Genomic DNA, 19,962 nt, shown 5'->3' with positions numbered 1-19,962 from the left:
CAGGTCAGCCTTTATCAAAAAGAGGTTCCAACTGTACAGTAATTTTTTTTTTTAGAATTATAACAATTCCTGGATTATCCAATGTATCCTTAAATTTGTAAGATGGTAAATGTGATTTGAATAAGATTTGGTTGCTCTTTCTAAAGGTTGGGTGACTGCATAAAAGTCTCTTAGCTCATTTTTATTTAGTCTCTGGTCAACCCTGATCAAGCAGATCTATGATTGAAGATGTTCCATCCATGAACTTTCCAGCTATCTTTTTTTTTTAAGTATATCCAATGTACCCTTTATTTTTTAACCCTTTAACTTCAAAAATTAAACTTCATGGTTATTCCAGTAATGATGTTAATTTATCTGCAAAAAAAAAAAGTTCCAAATATGACATGCCTGCCAGATTGGTGTATAAAACTGCTTTCCAGTTAAGAGTAATGAAATTTCAAGTGGACAAGACAGATTTCTACAGTGAAGGGGTTAAGGTAGAATGCTGGGATTTGAGGGTATTTGACAGGCTGAATGGCAAGGTAGACTCCTTCATTGTTTCAACTATTAATTGCTTATAAATAGACATCGTTGGTTATTTTGAAGGAAGTTTTAAGGGAGTAGGTTGCCATTTATTCCAAAACATGTAGATAAGAATCTTGAAGAGAGAGGTGTTGATGTCTTGAATTATAATTCTTGGAAGCTTTGTAGGAATATAAATTGAATTTTACTACTTGAATGATACTTTAATTTACTGACATAGCAGGATGAAAGGCTAAGTTGACCATGGCAAGATTTGCCTACTTCACTCTTTATATTTTGAGTTCAAATCTTGCTATGGTCAACTTAGCCTTTAATAAAGCAACTACAGAAGAGTTTTCAATGAGTATCCTGCCAGTAGTACTGCACAACTAAACAGAGCATTGAACTCCTTCCAGAATATTTCAGCCCAAAATTATAATTCTCTATCAGCACAGGCAAGACCCATGATGGAGTACAGCACATAGAAACATTTGAAACTGCATTATCAATGCAATAAAAGGTCACCAAACTGTATAACATGAATTTGCTCTCCAACAATTTTTGTCTTGCAAATGCATTGTCTTCTTTACTTCGACCATCACTACAGTAGCTTCTGCTTCTAGATCTTACTGGTCATGTGTCATCTCCACTAAGGGGCTCTTGTCTCAATTATCTCTCCACTCATCTGGTGAACAGCTCCTCAGGTTTGGTACTAATTATTATGCTCAGTCTTCTGTTTCCAGAACATCAGCTCTCTGCTTATGTTTTTTGGAAGCTACAAACTTTTGAGTACAGTACAGGATACTCTTTGGAGTCAATCTGTGATATGGACAATCCCTATGGAGAATTAAAGTAACATTATAGGTAAGTGCTAACATTTCTAGTACTCTATGCCAGGGTTACAGTAAAGCCCCAAATCAGCAGAATAAGTGGAAGTGTGTTATATACTCTATGTAGCTCTGATGACAGAAGGTTACAACAGTTTGATACCTACAATCATCTTGGGTACCATTGGTATTTTATTATCAACGTCCTGGGTACATTACACTGGACCCAATTACTTCACTGTCAAATGGTATATGTAGATTGTCACAACATTGACTAAATTTGTCTCCATCAAGACAACACAGGTAAACTAATGATTGCCTGACACAATTTCTGCTAATTAAAAGCTATCATAGCCCAAGTTGCTTATTTGGCTTTAAATTGATGATCAGTTATAACTTATTTAAGAGGAGCACTAACTACATTGATGCCACTGGTTCAAGAGGATTTACAAAGGCCATTTCTTCATATCAGGCCATTAAAAACTTAGCAAAAGAAGAAAAAAAAAAAGAAAAGAAAAAAATTTTTTTTTCATATGAGGTGTGACTGTGATTTGTAGTAGATCAAGCAACCATGTAGAGGCTCCCTCCTTAGTTTGCCAGAATAAGGCTGTAGTTAACCTGCAGGGTTTCAGTAGCTTGGAATGAGGATTGAACTGACTTGCTTTGTCTTTTATTATAGATTGATCAAGGATCACTAGCTTCTCTCCTCAAAGCTAATGACAGGTTGTATTCACCTGAGAAATGATAGGAGAAAAGTGTGACTAAACCATTAAGCCATAAACGGATGACAATTCTGACTGTTTGATTATTGTTATCTTTATGGACATAGATTATCTCAGTGGAATATATGATCAGAGGACAGATGTAACAATCTGAGAAATGGTGTAGTAAGAGAAGGAATGCAAAAGGTGGTGAACTGGCAGAAACGTTAGCATGCTGGGCGAAATGCTTAGCGGTATTTCATCTGCTGTTACGTTCTGAGTTCAAATTCCGCCGAGGTCGACTTTGCCTTTCATCCTTTCGGGATCGATAAATTAAGTACCAGTTACGCACTGGGGTCGATGTAATCGGCTTAATCCCTTTGTCTGTCCTTGTTTGTCCCCTCTATGTTTATCCCCCTGTGGGCAATAAGGAAATAAGAGAAGGAATGCATTATCATGTGGGGAAATTAAGCAGTTTCAACTAAAATCTACCTCTGTTAAAAGTCTTTTGGTTATAGCTTGAGCCACTTTAAAAGAATTAATGCAAAGACTCCACTTGATGGATAGCTATATTTAGATCAGGTGATAGCTTCCATTCCTTAACTTAAAAGATAGTCAGAGTTACTTCTTTCAATAACTTACTGGATCTGAAAAGTCAAACCACACATATGCATGCATACACAGGTGGAATATTTTAAATCCACAATTCTCAGTTCACCCTGCTGGAAAGAAATCCTACTGAGTCTTTGATAAAAGATTAACAAAAAAATTAGTCTTTGATAAAAGGTTAGCAAAAAAAAAAAGTGGTGATTCTCTCATTCTATTTATCACTACTGATTCCAAAGTAAAGACTCCAGCTCCTGAGTCAATGAAAGAGACTCTACACAATGATTGGCCCTGCTAGAAATTTCAGTTAAATATCCCTCAAATCTTACTATTCCACAGCCGTCTGTCCCTCTATCTATTTGTGTGTGTGTGTGTGGATGTATATATAATATACATATATATGAGAAGTGGGGAAAGATAGTAAATAAACACAGTTAGGTTTGAGACATATTTGCATGGAGCATTACTGTGTTATCTATACGGAGCTTATCTGCTCTCACTTACTATATACATACACATATATATATGATCAGCTGTAGTCTTAGATACATTCTGCCTAAAGTAATGACAGTGTGGTCATGGTTGGTATATTTTTGATTACATGTCTACTCAATCAAAACCAACTTAAATAGCATTCCAACATTAAAAGCTCTGTAGAGGGTGGCTCTCTTGTGCAGCTAATTCATCATAGACATCAGTATACACAATTCATCTATTACAGATATCTGACTGACCATAAACATCCCTCTATACAGTCACTGATGCTTGCCTGCGCAGTTAATTTATCACATACACTGTCTGTACAGATGATCCATCAGATAATCTATCACGTATACTGTCTGTACCAGCTGATCCACTACAGACACCTAAATGTATTGCTGATCCACCACACACATCTGTCTACACAGCTGACATATCACGTAAGTAATCCACCAGATATATCTGGTGGCACAGCTGGTTAATAACAGACAGTATCACTAACCCAAGAGTTTAGGTCAGATAGGTAGTGATGTACTGACATCTGAAATAGAAAAACAGGGAAAGAAGAATTGAAAGAAAGAAAAATATCAATTGTGGTTTTACTGATATATTTATGCTGAGCACAATTTTTCACTCCAGATTTACATAGAGAATAGTGATGATGATGATAATAACCTAATAATAATAATAAATGACAACAACAATTACTGTGTCAAAAATAATGGTGATGATGAGAATTTCTTACTTAGGCATGATGTCACAAATTTATCGAGAAAGACATGTATGTGTGTGCATATATTTGTGTGTGTGTGTGTATATATATATATATATATATATAGCTATAGATATATTTCTCATAATCCTGAAATCAATTGATATGTAATTGAACCTTTTCATGAATCTTTTTAATTTATTTCCCCAAGTTCAGCATATGTTTATTGTGATTTCAAGGTAGTTTAGAGCCATTTGGCATCTTCTTTCAGTATGTGGCTAAGCCTGTGTACTTACTTGCCCGGAATATAAATTTATATATATACATACATACACACACATATGCACGCATGTCTTTCTTAATGGGCATTAGCTATGTGAAGCAGTTCCAATAAGGAATTGAAACCAAATCTGTTGATTTGGTTGCCAAGAACGTGCCACAATGTCACAACACTAGCCACAATAATAATAATAATTATGATGATGATGAGGAGGGTTTTTATTTACTTAGGCATAAAGCTTCAGATTTTTAAGGTACAATTGTTTCAAGGAAAATTGAGACATTCACGCCTTTTGCAAGGAGATTATGACAAGCAATTAATAACAATAATAATAATAATAATGAATTAGCTCTACTAGATTAATATAGTAAAGCATTTTAGAATAAAATCTCAACTAATAAATCCTGAGATAATAAGTTTTCAGAAAGGTCATCATCATTTTAGGACGTTTAAATTCTCTTATTTAATAGTTTCATCATTTCACACTAAAATTTGAAATGTAAATGCCCCCCAAAATATAATCAATATACTGATAAAAATTAAGATAAAAAAACAACAAAATTATAAAAGAAAAGAAAAATATGAAGAAAAAAAAAATAAGAGAGAATCAAACACACAATTGAAACAACAAAAATCCCAACTAACTCGAAAGTAATCTCTCCGCTAAAGGAAGACCAAACGAAATGCTGTTAGAACTGAAATATTTGCAGAAACTTTGCTACATTGAATGGGTTCAATGAATATTGAGATCAAAATTAAAAAGCAGAAAAATTAATATTTTTAAAGAAGTTAGAAAAAATACTTAACAAAATATTAGTACAAAGCCAACCTAATTAGGGATGGTTTCTGATGAAATATTAGCAAAAACAAAAACAAAAAGAATGAAAATAGAGATAATATAAATAAATTTTTAAAAATACAAAACAAAAAAAAAAAGCAGTTCTACAAATGAAATCATTCAGAGTCCAATGCCACCAGCTTTGCACAGAACATTCTCAGATTAACCTTCAAGGGCAAATGAGCAAACAATATATCCCTCACTGGAGAGGTTTTACGGCATAGGTGCTGTAGCTTTTCACTCGTGAGAAATACAGCGGAGGGTAATTCTGCTCATTAAGGTCAAAATCTGTAACTGTTTCTCTATTACTGGATCTGGAAAAAAAAAGAGAAAAAAAAATGCAAATCATACAAGAAATATCCATCCATCCATCTTCTCTGGGAGGGTTTTTGGAGGTAGAATCCTCAGGCACTTCCTCTATAGGACTCTATAAGAAGCAAGTGTCATTAGACTTTCTAGATGGATTCCCAAGCATGACCAATTGAGACTATGGACATTATCTAGCCATCTCATTCTTGGTCTACTCACTGGATTTCTTTTCTGAGACAATTTAATCACAAGGCCATTGTATCAGAGATGTAACCTCTCAATCTGGAGAACAAGTGGCTTGACCTGGGGAGACTCCTTGATCTCTGAGCTACACATACATTTGAGTAAATTTCTTCTAGAGATCCTCCAGAGGAATCCCGTTTTGTCCACTTGTATTTGTGATCATACTCTTTTAGTCATTACCCAACATTCATGACCAGAAGTGAGGAAAGGCAAGAAAACCAAATTGAAATTTTCTTACCAACCTCTCCTTTAGGACTGAATGCTAAAACTGGCACATTTCTGTACCAGCAACTGCAATTCTAGCATCTGATCTAGCCTCCGGCTTCCCATCACTCAAAAAAATGGCCCTGAAATACTTAGTCTCAGTGGTGTTCTACTAATATACATGAGAACTATCAATAGCAAAAATCATTGGAGAAATGTTCAAATCACCACCACCAAATGTTAACAGAACCTCTAAATCATTACTTAACATAAAAGTAGTTGCTAAATCTCCCTCAGATTGCACCCTAATGTCTTGTAAAACAGAAGGACATTATAAATAACCAGAACAATGCCTTTGATCATGAATTTTGGTTCAACTTGGGCTGAACTGTTGCTAAACAAATAATCAAAAATGGAGACAAACACCAATTTTTCTATGTGATCAACTTGAATTGTTGAGATATTTAACACGAAACCAATTGTACCTTTAAAACATAAAAGAGAATCTTTATCCACCAATGCGATGTTGAGCACTCATTCTTGTTCGATATTTATGTATGTATATACATATCATCATCATCGTTTTCCATGCTAGCATGGGTTGGACAGTTTGACTGAGGACTAGCAAGCCAATAGACTGCGCCAGACTCCAATCTGATCTGGTAAGGTTTCTACAGTTGGATGCTCTTCCTAACGCCAACCACTCTGAAAGTGTAGTGGGTGCTTTTTACGTGCCACCAGCATGGGAGCCAGTCAGGCGGAGCTGGCATCGATCACATTCGGCTGGTGCTTTTTACATGGTACCAGCATTGGAGCCAGTCAGGGGGCACTGGCATTGACCATGTTCAGATGGTGCTTTTTGTGCTGCCAACACAGGGTGCCAGTCAGGTGGCACATATATTGTTCATTTGTTTTACATGTTTTTTTTTTTATGCTAGTAGGAGCTAAACAAAACCAAATTGTTGAGACATTAATTTACAGTTAGATTCCCCACCCATTGCAGCTAGTCCTTACTAGTTTTTCAGGTAAGAGAGTTTTTACTTCATTCATCCTTGAAAGCACAGTGCTACCAGACAATTTGTTGGTAGAGAAATGACAAAAGACAAACCACCTTATAGTGCAGAAACTAGGGATAGACGATTGGTATAGGCCCAGTACAGGGATGCTGTCAGTAAGGTGAGGGTTGGCAATGAGTATAGTGAAGAATTCCGGGTAGAAGTAGGGGTTCACCAAGGTTCAGTCCTTTGTCCCCTCCTAATTATCGCAGTCCTCCAGACAATAACAGAGGAATTCAAGACAGGCTGCCCCTGGAAGCTCCTCTATGCTGATGACCTGGCTCTCATAGCTGAATCACTAGCAGAAGTAGAGAAGAAATTTCAGGTGCGGTACCAAGGTCTAGAATCAAAGGGCCTTAGAGTCAGTGTAGCAAAAACCAAAGTCCGAGTAATTAGGAAGGCGGACAAATCACAAACCCCTTCAGGTAGATAGCCCTGCTCGATCTGTAGAAAAGGTGTAGGTAGAAACTCCGTAAGATGTACCTGGTATAAGCTATGGACACATAAGAGGTGCAGTAATACTAAAGAAGGCTAACTGGGATGATAGTTTTTTTGTCTGGCAAATGTACAGGGGCAATAAACATGCCAAGGGGAGAAACTAAAAGTAGTTGATAGCTTCTGCTACCGAGGTAATCAAGTCTGTAGTGGGGGTGGTGGATGCTCTGAGAGCATTGCCACTAGAATAAGAATAGCCTGGGCAAAGTTCAGAAAGCTCCTACCAAAGGACCTCTCACTCAGAGGGAAAGGTAGACTGTATGATGCATGTGTGTGAACAGCCATGCTACACAGCAGTGAAACATGGACCGTGACTGTTGAGGACATACCTAGGCTTGAAAGAAATGAAGCTAGTATGATCTACTGGATGCGTAATGTCTATGTGATTATAGGTGTGCTTTATAGAGCAGAATTGGAGCAAAACAGCAATAGCTATGGAACATCACTTCCCCAGCAGAACTGTTCAATTATATGCCTAAACTAAAGTACTTACTTGTAGAATGTATGCAAAGAATAATGGCGCCATATCAGTTTTGCAAATTTACGCCGCCCAGCTGACTGTAACCCAAACTCCTGTAATGAAAGAACAAGGAATATTAAATTAGTTTATTGTTATTGTATACAAATACAATATAAATGATCTAATGAGAGAATCTCTACATAGTAGCTCAGCTGGCAAGAAATAGCCCACAAATTTTACTCAAATTACACTATCATCATCATCATTTAACATCCACTATCCATGCTGGCATGGGTTGGGTGGTTTGACATGGAGCCAGACTCTAATTGTCTGTTGTGACATGGTTTCTACAGCTGGATGCCAACCACTTAACAGTGTGCTGGGTGCTTTTTACGTGCCACTGGCATGGGTGCATTTTCACAGCACTGGCATGGGTATACTTTATGTGACAACGGCACCTGAAAGGACAAGCCTGTATGTGTGGAAGACAGCAATTTTACTTAGCTTGATGTATCTTATCAAGTACAGTAAATCACCAAATCTCCTGGTCCCTTGAAGTTTCCTCGGTGAGGACCATTGTCCAAAAAGGATGCAACAAATTGGATGCACAACACCCATGACATTATTTAACATCTAGGATGTAATTTGATGGCAATCTGGTTGTTAGTCATGTTTTTATTTTTATACAATTTTACAAGTTATAGTCATTGGACTGCAGTCATGCAGTGGCACCATTTTCAAAGGCCTTTTTATTTATTTATTATTATTGCTCATTTTGACACAGTCAGTTATTTTAGTCACATACTTATCAATCTCTATCAAACAGCTTAGTAACTTTTGGTAGAAAGGGATATTCTGTGGCATGCCATTTACACAGGCATATACAATCAGAGACACAAACCAATGACAGAGCCTCTACATACTAAAAATAGCAGCCAAACCTTCCTCAAATAAGATCCTATTGTTTTACAGAATAAAAGACACATTGATTAATGTAGTCCTAAGTATATTGTTTGGAAAGATATGATGGTAATGATTGAAATACCTTTAATAAGTCTGTATGATCAGGTCTAACTTACAGATAAATTATTATGATGACATACACATATATGACAAGTTTCTGTACAGTTTTTGTCAATCAAATTATTAGAGCATCAGAAAAGTTGCCTAGAAGTCTTTGTTCTCCTTTTTTGTGTTCTCATTTCTTGGCAGTGGATTTAATCTATCGCCTGATTTAACACTGCCACCATACCCTTCGATGCCATTAGTAATATTCACTCTGTTGTAAGTATTTGGGTCAGATCTCTGATTTGAGGACAACTTTCTCCTTTCCTTATACTAGTCTCAAAGGCCCTGAAAAAAAGTATAAGTAATGGTTGCTGTCCTTTTCTCTATGACTAAATGGTAAAAAAGAAAACTCCTTTTTAAGACAGTTGGGTGTAATTTGAGAAAGCTACAACTGACTATTTCTGATGAGTTGAGTGACATGTAAAAGCTCCATTGTTGGCTTGTAATGTGTTGTTTAGCCCAAGGTCATCTCTGACCAAAGTGTTTCAGCTATAATCATCCTGTCTTCTTGGACAGTTGTGACTACACAATCCAACAGGTCTTTTCTTGAAGACCTATTGGATTGTGTGATTGAAGAGAGCTATTTCTAGTTTGTTGAATGACTGTGTAGAGGCTCCCACATTGATCTGAAGCACATGATGTATTATGTATTATGATACAGGCATGACATGACATTGTGTCGTAATGGATTCTTTAGATCTGCCTAGACCCATCAGTCTTGTGGTACACAGCTGGTTTACTGAACAACTAAACACAACTCACAAATTAATCTCAGTTATTTCATGTCTCTATTGAGCCGAGGACCATACTGCACATTCTAACATAAGGTAATGAATTGTAATGGACGCAGTATGACAGTCAACATATTTATATGTTGCCTTCCTGGCACTTGTGCCAGTGGCACGTGTAAAGACATTCGAGCGAGATCGTTGCCAGTGCCCCCTGACTGGCTCCTGTGCAGGTGGCATGTAAAATACACCATTTTGAGCGTGGCTGTTGTCAGTTCCGCCTGACTGGCCTTCGTGCCGGTGGCACGTAAAAGCACCCACTACACTCTCTGAGTGGTTGGCGTTAGGAAGAGCATCCAGCTGTAGAAACTTTGCCAAATCAGATTGGAGCCTGGTGTAGCCATCTGGTTCACCAGTCCTCAGTCAAATCGTCCAACCCATGCTAGCATGGAAAGCAGACGTTAAATGATGATGATGATGATGATGATGTAATGTCCAATCTATTTCTAATAAACCTGGACATTCTGGTGGTGGCCATAGTGGAGGTGAGCAAGGTAGACTTAGGCAGAGCATGACAGTAGCCGTTCCTCTGCACTTATTGCTGCTGGGGTTCATCTTTGTGATACTATGAATGTTGCTAATGTGTATATGGTCGTTGCATTCCTAGACTGAGTGGGAAATAGTGTTTTTAGGATGTCGTAGTAATGTTCTGGGGGTGTTGCATGTGTTGCCAAACATTCAGAGATGGTTTTTCATGTAGTGACAGGATCTGTAGGAATCAAGAGTCATTGCAGCAACAAACCATGTCCCTTGCTTGCCCAGGTAGTTTTAATTTTTAGTATTTTTTCCAGCAGGGAACATAAATGTGAAATAATTATATATAGTCCAACCCATGCCAGCATGGAAGGCAAATGTTAAACGAAGATGATGATAATCATACAGACACATACACACAAACATATATATACATATACACATGCATGTGTGTGTATGTATATATATGTGTGTATATATATATATATATATATATATATATATATATATATATATATATATATATATATATAATATACACACACACACACATATCTCTTATGTTTGTACCAGTCAGCAAAGAATATAATTATTGGCAAAAAACTCAAAATACTGGTACTTTACAAAAAAGTCTCTTGAGATATTTGTTTTGCTTGAGTTACAGATACTCCCTTCTCACTCTCACTCTCTGAATGCAATATATCAGTTCTGATTCAGTGAAAATCTGTATCCAAGAATACTAATGTTTACCAACAGCAATATCAATAAATAAATAAATAAAGGAAGGAAGAAAGAAAGAAAGAAGCACCTACCACATTAAATGTGTGCTCAGGGTCATCGTTCTCATTTGGCCTGTTACGCTTATTACGTCGACTGTACTGGTTAGAGTACTCATTCGGCTTGGTACGGGTTAAATAGGCAGTAATCTGCAGGAAGAGAGCAACAATTACAAAATATTATAACCGTGATGAATTGGCAGAATAGTTTGAGTATAAGATAGAATGACTCTGCATGTCAGAATGAAAGAGCAAAAAACTTCCGTTTATATTTTATAGTAAAGTAATAAGTGGTAAAAAGACTGTAAGTGGGAATCTCTACAAGGTTGCTCAACTTGCTAGAAATAGCAACCAAATCTTCAAATCACACCCTATCATCTTAAAAAAAGGAAAGAACACACAAGGAATGTAGTTTTAACATTATAAAAAGACAGGATGGTTATGGCTGAAAAACCTTTGATCATAAATAAACTTGCTTGGTTACTTGACACAAGTAGAATGCTGTATGTTGTGTAGGAAATATTTGAAAGAAAGATGCTAACAGCAATGTTGATGGTCTTTGTATTAGTAAATCAACATCATTGTAACTGAACAAGTGAAGACAGAATTTGAAACTTGAATTGAAGAAATGAATAACAAAGTTGTTACATATTATCTCAAAGATAGCATTTTGTTTATTGTTTAACTTGAGGTCAACTCAGGCAGAGTAGACCTACGGTTAAAACTATTTCAACTGTGACCAAACTGTCGTTTTTCAAGTATAATGCATTTAGGACTACATTATCTAATGTGTTTTTCCCTTTTTCAAAAATGGTATATGGTGTGATACAAAGGAGATTTGGCTACTATTTCTAACAGATAATGACCATGCAGAGGTTGCCTAACAAAGCATAGCCAGTGTGTATTGACCAAACATAAATAGAAGAGAAATTTTGGAAAATTACTCCAAGTGAAACATTACTGGTATTTATTGACAGAACAGTCGAGGGCGTCAAGCTAAGATGAAAATTTTCAAGTTAATTTAGAATCAAATAGATATTTCAAAGTTTCTATGTAAACTCCCTCTGGCTCACCCAAGGGAAAGCACTCTTCTAGTCCTAATAAATAAAACTTAGAATTTAATAGATCTAGAGGAATTAAAAAAATAATCACTAATGACAATCTCTGGACATATAGTGAAAAACAAACTTAGTCAAAGTTTTCCACAATGTTATTATTAATGACTGTTAGCAAAGAAAAAGGATTATGATGTACTCACAGTGCTTCCGGAGATCCTGTAGTAACCACAAAGCATGCTGGCACTCTTGAATTTTGTACTCAGCTTTGTGATACAGACAGCTGGTTCTTCAGGACTGGACATCATCACAATATCCCCTGTAGATAAGAAACTTCAATATAAGGTAAATATTGAATACATTACAGTTGATCTAAGAGAAGAGAGAGAAAATAAACAACAATATCTACAAAATATTTTCATTAGTCCATGAAATAAGGGTTAATAAGAGGGCTCACCTACTTCAATAATTCATATATACATCTAAAAATCCTAGTTTTGAAGTTAATCAAAACAAACTTGTCTCTTAGAATCATCATCATTTAACGTCTGTTTTCTGTATTGGTATGGGTTGGGCGGTTTGGCTAGAGCTGGCAAGCTGGAGACTTGCACCAGGTTCCAGTTGTTTTGGGTTGGTTTCTATAGCTGGATGCTTTTTATGTGACAATGGCACAGGTGCTTTTTACATAGCATTAGCACAGGGGCTGTCTATGAGGTACCAGCACGAGTGCTTAAGCCTGGACTCCTAGACTTTTCCAAGCTTCCTAGACTATGGTTTAATGGCAATGTATTAACATACAGTTTGATCTTTTAGTCATTCATTGAAATGAAAGCAAAAATTTGTTGGTGTTGGGGGAAAATAGAGCAAAGAATCATATTACCATCACATCACATTAAAGAGCATTTGTAAAACTAGATTATAATATAACCAATCTATATATTCTATAATCAGTGAAAAATATGGGTTTCCAAACATGTTCAGTAGATACCAGAGCTGAGGAGGTGTTGAAGCAGTCAATGTACTTACCATTTAGAAAGAATCGAACAAAGCGGCAATATTCCACCAAGTTCCATGGTTTGTAGAAGTAATCCAGACCCTTTTCACCTTGACGAATGTAAGAACATTTGCTGATGTAACAGCCTGAGGAAGAGAAAAATACAGTATATCTCATATTATATATATAGCATCATCATCATTTAACGTCTGCTTTCCATGCTAGCATGGGTTGGACGATTTGACTGAGTACTGGTGAACCGGATGGCTGCACCAGGCTCCAATCTGATCTGGCAGAGTTTCTACAGCTGGATGCCCTTCCTAACACCAACCACTCCGAGAGTGTAGTGGGTGGTTTTACGTGCCACCGGCACAGGAGCCAGTCACGCAGTACTGGCAATGGCCACGCTCAAAATGGCGTTTTTTACATACCATCTGCACAGGAGCCAGTCCAGTGGCACTGGCAACGACATCGCTCAAATATTTTTCTAAACGTGCCGCTGGCACAAGTGCCAGTAAGGCGACGCTGGTAACGATCACGTTCAATTGGTGCTATTTATGTGCCACAAGCACGGAACCCAGACAGCTGCTCTGGCAGTCATCACGCTCGGACGGGGCTGTTAGTGTTCCACTGGCACAAGTGCCAGTCATCGAATTTGGTTCGATTTCGATTTCAAGTTCACTTGCCTCAACAGGTCTTCGCAAGCAGAGTTTAGTGCCCAATGAAGTAAAGATACGAATAAGTGAGCTGGCTACACTTCTAGCAGAGGCCACAGATTATGCTCTCACTTGGCATGTCGGGTCTTCTCACGTACTGCATATTTCCAAAGGTATCGGTCACTAGTCATTGCCTCGGTGAGGCCTAAAGTTCAAAGGTCGTGCGTCACCACCTCATCCCAGGTCTTCCTGGGTCTACCTCTTCCACAGGTTCCCTCAATCGCTAGGGTGTGGCACTTTTTCACACTTATTAAATGTCAAGCAAACTTTAAAATTTGTCATTACCATTTTAGCTGCAAAAACAAACTGATAGTCTGGTAACCCGCTAAAATAAACATTAAAAATCGAAAGGAGAAAATATACAGCTTCGGAAGTTTAACTCGGTGTTTATTGAATAAGAGAGGTGCAAAATTTAAGAAGCGACTTGCTAGAATATACCTGTCTGTGAGGTGACATAAACAAGAATAACAAAAATCTACTATACCAAAAGAACTGGTGATACATACATTACAAGTGTTCTATGAAGTGAACATAAGATGGCTGCATAATTCAACATGAATGTGCAACGATATTAAACATCGTATAGGGTAAATGAAGGTTTCTGTAAGAACACTAAGTCATATTCACTTAGTGAGTTTACATTGCACAAGAATGAATTATGTTGTTGTCAGCATTAAGTGCAGTGAGACCTGGTAGGAGCAATGTTGGCTGTGATGAATTTCATTGACCTAACGGGCAATAGCTTCCTGGATGCCAACACAAGCTAGACTTCTTAAGTGGAGAAAAACTGATTTATTTAAGGAAATTGCTGGGCTCCATTGCGATTGGTAGAAACTCCAAGCAATGTAAAATATGGCTTGGACTGTGATTACCATCAAAATCACATGTATATGGCTCCTTTCCCCAGAAAAGGAAAGATTCGGCCGCTATTTTTTGCATGCCCTACTACCACATAACTGGTATTTCAGGTCCTTTATCACAAATAGCTGTTACATAGTTGCAGGGAATGCTAGAAATAGCAGCCAAATACATTGCATGCACTCAAAAAAGCCTATTTCACACTAAGTTTACTAACAGTATTAGTCCCCCTCATACCTTCTTCTTTCTTTCTGCCTTTCTTTTTCTCCTTTCTCACATTTCTTGGCCTTCTCTTTCTTTAATCTCCCTACTTTCCCTCCTTATCATCCTTGTACCTTTCTCTATGTCGCTCTGATTTCCTCTCTTTCTTGTTCTTCCCCTAATTCTTCAATCCCTCTCCTTTCCTTCCATGTGACCAGTGTTCCGCTAAATATGATCTTTCTTTCTTGGTTTCACTGCCAGCTGCAAAGCGTCTCTCATATTCCTGTCTCATGACTTTCATCTCTAATATTCATTTCCTATGTTCCTACCTTAAGGCCTTCTCTCAACTTGATTCGACCTTATTGGTTGAAAGACACCTGTTGTTTGTATTTGTAATTTTTTGTCTTTATTGTCATACACATTTGCCTGCTTTCTCTCAAAAACTTTAGTGGTCTTGACTTGGATCTTTGGGCCCAGCTGCGAATGACCCATCCCTGTTTTTTCCTGTCTGTCTTTGTGTTATCTGTGTGTCCAGATGTTTTATTGTCGCATGTTGCATTCTTATACCATTTTTTGGAAGCAGACATTAAATGATGATGATGACACACACACATTTTTTATCTTTTATTTGTCTCAGCCATCAGACTGTGGCCATGCTGGGGCACTGCCTAGAAGAATTTTAGTTTAATGAATCAACTTGAGTAATTCTTTTTTTAAAGCCTGGTTCTTATTCTATAGGTCTCTTTTGCAGAACTGCTAAGTTACAGGGATACAACCACACAAAAAATAGTTGTCAAGTGGTGGTGGGAGACAATCACAGACACAAACAAACACACATAACATGCTTCTTTCAGTTTCCATCTCCCAAATCCACTCACAAGCTTTGGTCAGTCTGGGGCTATAATAGAAGACATTTGCTCAAGGTGCCATGCAGTGGGATGAACCCAGAACCACATGGCTGAAAAGTAAACTTCTTACAACACAGCCAGACCAGCAAATTGGCAATGTTGTTAGGGTACCAAATAACACAGTATTGCTGGTATATACACACATCCCTAAAAACATCTTGTCTTGAACACTTGTACAACTGCTTTATAGGCAAGGTGATTCTGGTGTGTTTTCCATCCTAAATTTTTTCTACAACCTTTATGAAATTAGAAAATAAACAAAAAGATAAAATTTACCATTATATCGAAGGTGAGGTCTTTGATAGAACATCTGCCTCCAGGAGCCATACTTCTTACAGTTTTTGCAATTGACACCATTAAACATCCTTAAAAAACAATAAGAATATAGTTGTAGGTGAGTGTACTTGAGAAAGAAAGAGAGAGAAATGAAACTGAGCTATTCACTTTCCTTAAATTAACTATCAGTTTACGTGATCCTTCAGTTTACATCAGAGAACTACTTTGGTCTATTTAATCATGGCAGACCTGTCAAAAAATACTTAGTTTGAGTGTTATTATTGTTGTACTTCAAAGAACTATAAGCAGTTCCACTAGAGCCAAAGTATGAAGGCTTCTATTGCCCAATAGGTCACATAGATATATTAGTTCCATGGCTTGTTGTGTATTAGGATCATATCAGTTTGACAAAGCTTACATGATCAACCAGAAAAAATTTGAGCTCAGCATTATAAACTAAAAAACACTTGTCATTCCTATTGTGATTCTACTACTTACAGAGGGAACATCCTATGGTATCTGAAGGCAGCTAAGTGGAAACTAAAAGATAAATGGACTATAGTATAGATCTTGAGTTCACACACTATGAATGTGGTTTTATTTGAGCTTTACATTTGTTTTTACATAACTCAATTCACAAAAATTGCCTAAAATAAAGAGTTTCTGATTATTTCAAATGCTGAAACAGATTTGTATCCTTTCAAAAGAGATAAAATTCATCTGTCATTTGCTTAATACCACAACAGAGCTGAGGATTGCCTTTATGCCCAGGCATAGCATAGTGGATAAAGACATTGGCTAAAGCAGTGTACTCACCTAGAGTTTCTGAGTTCAATCTCAAGCAAGGCACTAAGCTAATTCGCATAATTCAACTAAAGCAAATAAAAATGTCACAAGACACAGAGAGTGGAATGAGAACAGTGTTTCCCTATGGATCAAATAAAGGGTTAGGTATGAAATGCAATATAACAACTGAGTTCAACATAAGACACCTGAAGTAAGCTGGAGCATACAACTAAAATGTAGTCAAAGTAAAATTCAAGATGAGGACACCAATCTGACTAATATAAACAATATACAAGGCAGTGAGCTGGCAAAATTGTTACCATGCCGGACAAAATGCTTAGTGGTATTTTGTCTGTCTTTATGTTCTGAGATCATATGCCACCAAGGTTGACTTTGCTTTTCATCCATTTGAGGTCGATAAAATAAGTACCAGTTGAGCACGGGGGTCAATGTAATCGACTTACTTCCTCTCCCAAACTTTGAAACTAATATAAACAGTATACACAATCTACTAATCATTAAACCATCAGCAAACAAGTTATCACTTTCTTGTTCATTCAACTGCTACTCTAAATGGTTTTACAAGTTGTTTTTTCACCTTTTATGAATTAAACCATTAACATCAGTACAAAAAATAGTATTTAATTTATACTCTAAGACAAACAGGATAGTCTGAGTAAAGAAAATGTAAGTGGAAAATTGTGTGCAAGTAGATGTCTTTAAAATTATCAGTATAATAATTATCATCCTACAAGAGCCTCACTCTCACTCAACACAGCAGCTGTAGGCTGGAAGAGGCCTTGTGGCAGGGCTCACACCAGATGGCTGGATGTGATTAAGAAAAATCTCCAGAGGCTCAAAATTTCACCTTGGAGGATGCAGAAGGGCTGGCACAGAACTGTCAGTGATGAGGAGCACTAGTGGACCTGGTTGGCTCTAAGCACAATTGCACCTCAGGGACTGCTAATCTTGGATGACGCCAGTCCCATTGAGCAAGAGGAGAAAGAGAGGAGGGAGAGAGAGAGAGAGAGAGAGAGAGAGAGAGAGAGAGAGAGAGAGAGAGAGAGAGAATGGGATTAATAGACAAGTAAATTTTGAGATCAATAAAAATGGCTACTGTAAGAGTAATAGACTAATAGTTACCATGGGAGTTAATAATAATGATTATTGTGAGACTAAAAGACTATTTTGGGAGTGAATAATAGTTACTTAGGAATTAATAGAATAATACACTTGGGAGTTAATTCATGATCTGAGAAGTCACAGAAAAGGTAATATCCATAACCAAAGAAAATAAAATGTCATAACAGCAGAATGGAAAAATGGTAAAAAAAATCTGTGAGTACAAACCTGGTGCAAACCAGTTTCCAAAGCTCTTCATCTCGTGCGCATACATAGAAACCACGGCACACCTGGAAATAGTGATTTTTTAAATATATTTGTTACAATGGTGTTATCAATAGAAATTAATCACAATACTAATGGGTACTTTTTTAATGAAGGAGACTTTTTTTTCAAACCAAACGCTATTTAATTTACCTAGCTATAATATACTACTGATAGTTTTTTTTTTTACTTTTAATTTATCCTAAGCTAGATGAAAATCAAAATCAATGCCAGTGTGATTTGAATGCAATAAAAACAGGGTATCAAAATAAATGTAGGACATTTAATTTGGGTCATAATTTTGTAAAAATTTTTCTCTCTCTCTCTTGAATAATTATCATAATAATCCTTTCAACTACAGGAACAAGGTCTAAAATTTTGAGGGAAGGGGACAGTTGATTACATTGAATCAGTGCTTAACTGGTACTTATTTTATCAACCCCTGAAAAGATAGCAAGTGAAGTCAACCTTAGTGGAACTTGAACTCATATTTGGTTTAGCAGGAACCAAGTCATTCAGTTAGAACTGGCTCTTATTGAATTAACTCCCTTCGTGACCCTATTTTAATAAAATACACTACCTATATATGCTTCAATTAATTTTGAAAATAATCAAGAATAATTAGCTTGTTTAATAAACTACTTTCTATTTCTCCATTAATTAAGCTGGTGTTTTAAGTTTAACAAAACATTATGATCGAAGGTTTTAATTTAAATATAAAACAAGATTTTCTGCTGTAGAATACATGTGACATTGGTACGAAGAGGATTAAAGAAATAATTATTTATTTGAAGAGAGATTTATATGGAAAGTTTAGACAGTGAATTGGCATGGGTGCTAGGATGGTGGATGAAATGCTTTTCATTATTCCAGTTTCTTGTGTTCTGGGTTCGATTTCCACCAATGTCAACTATGTCTTTTCAGGATAGATAAAGTGTCAGTCCAGGGAAGCAGACCAGTAGAATTGCTAGAGAGTTATGGAATGCACTGCAGTTAGTTCAAATTTCACTGTGGCCTATTTGGGTGATAAATTCAATTCATTGCTTGGTTTAACACCATCACCTAGTCCTCTGGTACTTTAAATAGAATCCACTCTGTTGCAAGTATCTGGATGACAGTTTTCAGATGAGGATAACTTCCTCCCTCCCTTCCAATAGTCTCAAAGGCCCAGAAAAGGGTCACAGGCACTATCCTTCTTGCCGACAGAGTGTGGTGAATGAAGTATCTATGTTTCGTGCCCTTGTCTTTCATCTGAGAGTGAGGAAAAGTCATTGGTGTTGCTACTTGGTTGTAAGCCAGCAAAATGACTGTGCCAACACCACTTTCCATTGTTCTCTCACTCTGAGATAAAGGACGAAAGCCTAAAACATTAGATTATTCACTTCTCATGGCAATTTAACTAAACAAAATCTTCTATAACCTCTCCTTTGAACTGTTGCTGACAATGATCACAACAAATTTCCTTGTATTCCAGATTTTACTATTTCTTTAAGGAGATCACATGAATTTTATGACATTTTGAACTTTTAGATACAATCTGAGAATAAAAAGAGAAAGAAACAAAGGTACTAACCTGTGACAACTGCTCTAGGGACCTGGTGTCAAGATCGGTTGATACAACCCACTTGAAAATATACATGACAACTTCTACAGGCAAAGAAGAAATATGGGTAGCCTGTATAAAATAAATAAAACATCTTCAGAAAAGGTAGCAACAGGTACTTCTTTTTTTCATGTCAACATTACAGTTAGAATCTTTTAGCTTTTTTTATCTTCCAGAATCAATGTAATACACTGACTTAAGAAAATATCAAACTCGCCTATTATTCAGTTATATAACATTTTCTAATGAATTATGTTAAGCCTTCCTGCTACATATGAATTATGAATTGTTTACATATTCTACACATATGGAAGTTTATTAGATTCTTTGTTAGTTTCAGAAACATTAATGAGTTGTATTGG

At 36.7% G+C, this 19,962-nt stretch overlaps 1 protein-coding gene across 1 annotated transcript in view; it reads right to left on the bottom strand.

Moving 5' to 3' along the window:
• Positions 1-3,706: 3,706 nt before the first annotated feature.
• Positions 3,707-19,962, bottom strand: part of LOC106875523 (F-box only protein 9) — a 34,035-nt gene continuing 17,779 nt past the window's right edge. Inside the window, exons 7-14 of the mRNA XM_014923717.3 lie at positions 19,571-19,672; positions 17,962-18,023; positions 15,826-15,914; positions 12,899-13,012; positions 12,076-12,191; positions 10,854-10,967; positions 7,745-7,824; positions 3,707-5,259 (exon numbers count right to left, since the gene is read on the bottom strand). Of these exons, the coding sequence (XP_014779203.1) occupies positions 5,145-5,259; positions 7,745-7,824; positions 10,854-10,967; positions 12,076-12,191; positions 12,899-13,012; positions 15,826-15,914; positions 17,962-18,023; positions 19,571-19,672 (792 nt within the window). The 3' untranslated portion in view covers positions 3,707-5,144. The remainder of the gene's footprint in view (positions 5,260-7,744; positions 7,825-10,853; positions 10,968-12,075; positions 12,192-12,898; positions 13,013-15,825; positions 15,915-17,961; positions 18,024-19,570; positions 19,673-19,962) is intronic.

The sequence above is a fragment of the Octopus bimaculoides genome, chromosome 4 (assembly GCF_046866305.1).
Source record: "Octopus bimaculoides isolate indiv1 chromosome 4, ASM4686630v1, whole genome shotgun sequence".
Taxonomy (NCBI): Eukaryota; Metazoa; Mollusca; class Cephalopoda; order Octopoda; family Octopodidae; genus Octopus; species Octopus bimaculoides.
The sequence above is the reverse complement of the archived record's forward strand: the minus strand, read 5'-3'. Positions and strand labels throughout refer to the sequence as shown.